We start from the raw sequence: 4,115 nt of genomic DNA, 5'->3' as shown, positions 1-4,115 counted from the left end.
TGATCTTCAACTGAGACGATAGATTAGAATTGAACCTCTAGATTGATCAGAGCGTTAACTGATAGCAAACATATTGCTTCCTTCGTCAATGATACTTTATTCCTACAAAATTAGGCGTGTTAGCAAAGGATGAATATTCTAATTTCAAATGAAAATGAAAGGCAAATAGTCAGCCATAATAACGAACTTCGACACCATATTCAACCTTAGCATTAGCAGTACTGAAAAATTTATAGTATCACTACTTATTCATAGTGGATGCTTTAATTAATCATAATTGCATGGATTAATAGTTAGTTAAGCCGACTCAACCTTTGATTGTTAAAACTAGTTTACCAATTAGTGCGCTTTCCAAGCAAGTGACAAGGTAATAATCTTAACACATTCCCTGCCACTCCTTTAATGTTTTGTGATTTAATGTTGTCATCGAGAACTAAGTCGTAATTGTTGTGTATAAGTTGGATCTTAAGGAGTATCAAGATGAACGAGTTTTGTCAAATCAGGAGTGGGATTCGTGATTCTTGAAAATCATCAAGGCGATATCAAGATATTCTAGATAAGTAACTTGTTAAAGGGAAGAAGGCAAGTTACTGGTTAGCGAAGTTCTTGATGGATTGTAGGCAACAGAAGCTTCATAATCAAATTATTTAATATAATTATCAAGTTCATTGTTGTTCCTAAAGTCAATGGAAATGATTCTAGTCGAGGTTTTGTTTTCTGGAATGAAGCCATTCTGGGAAAACGAAATAAATGTTTATTTCATTTCAACTAATTAGTTGCAACAAGTATAATCCACTTAGTCGGACCCGTGTTGCAATCGCAAAGATCAAGACCTGATTTAGCCATATTTCTTTTTTACCAACTACAACTTGATTTGCTATTATAGTGAATTCATTTACTTCGTCCACATTAAATTGTTACTTCTTCGTTGTTTCTCCATTACACATTTTCATCAAATTTATGAGCGAAACACAGAGACATTATCATCAAATTCACATTCTTGTTTCTTCCTCTTATCCTCTGTTTTAAGGTGAAATCTTCACTGTTTTGAAGTACTACTTGTTTCTTCAAGGAAAAATCTCCTTTCTTGTTTTGGTACTGATTTTAGAGGTCAAACACATTATCATCAAGATTGGATTAGGGTTTGTATTTTGGTCATTTCAGCTAAAATTCTTCTTCCCATCTTCTGTTTACACGGAATAATCACAGATTTTAAGTAAGTAAGTTCTGATTCTCATTTTCTTTCTTTTGCTTTGTTAGTAATCTTCATCACAGAGATTATTTCTTATTTCAACTGTGTTTCAAGTGTTTGTTTAAGCTATTAGATGTAAAATCAATTTTTATATATATTTCACTTGTTTGTTTTTGCTTCAATTAGGGTTTTATGTTCATAGTACTATTGGATGGTTTTATCACTGCAATTTGAGATCTGGAATTTTCCCTTTTGAGAAAGTTTTATCAGTAGAATTTGAGATCTGGACTTTTCGCTTTGGATTATCACAGCCAAAAGTAGAAAATTATTATCTGTTTTCTGAAGGGTGTTTAGGTACTACCTCTTGCTGGACTTCGGTGCGTCCTATTTGTTTTTACTACACTGCTATCTGATATTTGATTTTTATGTTTTTTCTCTGCGGACCTGAAAACCTGAGAGACATTGTTTCAGTCCTCAAATTTTGGTATAGAAATGGGTACTTATAAAAGATGAACCATTGTGAGACGAGCCAAATGTATCAATTGAATAAGTATGATAGTGTCGCTGAAGATTTTGTTTACATGTCTTTATCCGGCTTTTAGTTTCACCCCAAGTGGATTCAGCCAGCATCTACTTTGCATCCTAGGATTACCTTGAGATATCAAAATATGGTGCATTACTTACTGTTTAACAAACGGATGATAGGAAAACGGTCATTCTTCGATCTATACTTGGATACTGAGTACTGGTTGGTGCAGGATATGAAGACCGCTTCTTGGACCTTGTGGGCCGTGGTGATCCTATGTGTCAGTACTGCGGCAGTCGGTGCTCGGTATGGACCTTTATCTACTGACGTATCCGAGGTAATTTGTGAAAGTACCAGTTTTCTTAAAACAGAAGGGAACACATTGTTTTGTATTTGGAATGGAAAAGTAAGTTGATGCATGCACCAAAAAAAATATGGTTACATAAAGTATTAGGTATCTTTTGTGATGGTTTGCATAACAGATATACATTTCATTTTCGAAAATTGTGCCTAAAATAACACTTTCCAATTTTTCGTAAAAACTCTAAATTTGATATCGTTAATCTTCCGATGATTGTTCAATATACTAGTTTTTATATCGAAATTTGTATTTCTTTCTTCATTATTAGAATTGTTTAGAGGAAAATAAGGTAATTGTTTTGGTACATTTTTGATATAAAAAACTCTCACATGACAAGTAATCTAGGAGAGGGTTGTTTTTGAAGTTTTTGGTTATTGAAAAATCCACATAATATGGGCCTAAGGATTGAAATATGGGCCAAACCAATCTAATTAGGCATAACAACGGTTTTTTGGGCACTGCCCCATTTTGATGGAAACCTACTTTGAGAAATATTGAAATTTTCTGAGGCGATGTCCAAAAAAAAAAGAAATTTTTTGAGGCATATCAAATAAAGAAAAGATAGGATCACTAGGTAGTAATCTTTAGAGTCCCTTATCCATATATTTTCTTAATAACAAAACTACCCTAATTTATATTATATTAATTTTTTAATTATTTTCAGTTTCTTTTTAAAAAATATTTTGAAAAATATTTTTTAATACTTTTTGTATCAATTTTCTTTTTGGAAAAGTAAAATGACTTTAAAAAAAAATATATATATTTTAAAATTTAGAAAATAAAAAGAAAATTAAATAAAAGATAAACTTACTCAAATTATTTATACAACTTTTCCACAGATTTATCCCCGTACACCTGGACATTACCATGGACCGGTTGCAGCCCCCACTTCTGACGCGTCATCAGGCTTGCAGACTCTTGTTTTAGTTGCTTTTTGTTTAGGTGGATTAGGCATTCTCGGTGGAGTTATCTTCACGACAGTCATTTGCTATAGACATTTTAGAGATAGAGCACGGTCCAGAGCACGAGACGCAGCACGAGCACTAGACGCAGCACGTGACATTCTCGACCACGTACAGCTCCAGGGTCTACCATCTGGTAGGGCCCCACACACGCAGGAGGCGATCATCGTTCAGCAGCCGGGTGGTGGTGTCAGCCAGAGTTAGGCTTCCTTTTATATCCTTATGTAAATCAATATACAATATTTAAGAAACTCTTTCGCGAAACATACAAAATCATTTGGAATATATCTATTTATTACTGAAACCACATTAGCATTTTCAGGGAATGTTTAGTTCTCGAAATTTCATGCATTTTTTTTATTCAAAAATATTTATTGATACAATTGAACCATTACACATGAATAACTTGTTAACACAAAAGAGTTTTATTAAAGGGGAACCATCTTAGAATTTAATCCATTGTATAAATCTTAACTTTCGTGTGAGGACTCATTCGATCGCCAACCCTATTTGTCGGGTCAAGAAACGATTTAACAACTTAGTTAATTAAACATGTATAATAATTAATAAAAACTAATTAAAGTATAATATGGTCATAAAATTAATATTATTGGATTGATCTCAAAAAGTTACGCGAAACGGAGTATCTGAACGTATCGTTCGGATATCGAACGGAGAAGAATCATCCATTTTATACATAAAGGGTAAAATAATCATTTTGCAAGTAAACGTTATTAAGGCAACCAAGATATCTACTCTGGGCACCCGACTGCCAATATCCATTTCTGATGGGATAGCAATGTCAATTTGGTTTATTCACAAATGTTTATTGTTCAATTGGGGTTTAAGTTCAAACATGTTTTCTGATTATAATTTGTCCAATTTGCTACGTAATTGGGATGTAGTTGTGCACTCATCCGTGTAACCTATTGAGTTTTTGATGTCCCTATTTTGGTGACTCAAAATTTTTAATCTAAGTTTTCCCTTGTTTTGTCAAAAAATAAATAAATAAAATCAATCGAGAGAAACTCATTTTCTTGTTTTCTTCTTTTTTTTTTCTTTCTCACTTTCTCT

At 33.0% G+C, this 4,115-nt stretch overlaps 1 protein-coding gene across 2 annotated transcripts; it reads left to right on the top strand.

Annotated features, from left to right (window-relative positions):
• The first annotated feature begins 1,080 nt into the window (after nucleotides 1-1,080).
• Nucleotides 1,081-3,283, top strand: LOC113328158. 2 transcript variants are annotated; one of them, XM_026575243.1, is made up of 3 exons: nucleotides 1,081-1,216; nucleotides 1,951-2,055; nucleotides 2,919-3,283. In XM_026575243.1, the coding sequence occupies exons 2-3, from the start codon at nucleotides 1,954-1,956 to the stop codon at nucleotides 3,243-3,245; spliced, it is 429 nt and encodes a 142-aa protein (XP_026431028.1). In that variant the 5' UTR covers nucleotides 1,081-1,216; nucleotides 1,951-1,953; the 3' UTR covers nucleotides 3,246-3,283. The 2 variants fall into 2 exon arrangements, with proteins under 2 accessions (XP_026431028.1, XP_026431029.1); XM_026575244.1 differs by having other exon boundaries at nucleotides 1,117-1,220.
• The last annotated feature ends 832 nt before the right edge of the window (nucleotides 3,284-4,115 follow it).

Source organism: Papaver somniferum, unplaced genomic scaffold (assembly GCF_003573695.1).
Source record: "Papaver somniferum cultivar HN1 unplaced genomic scaffold, ASM357369v1 unplaced-scaffold_107, whole genome shotgun sequence".
NCBI classification, from domain to species: Eukaryota; Viridiplantae; Streptophyta; class Magnoliopsida; order Ranunculales; family Papaveraceae; genus Papaver; species Papaver somniferum.
This window is presented reverse-complemented; position numbering and strand designations above follow the sequence as displayed.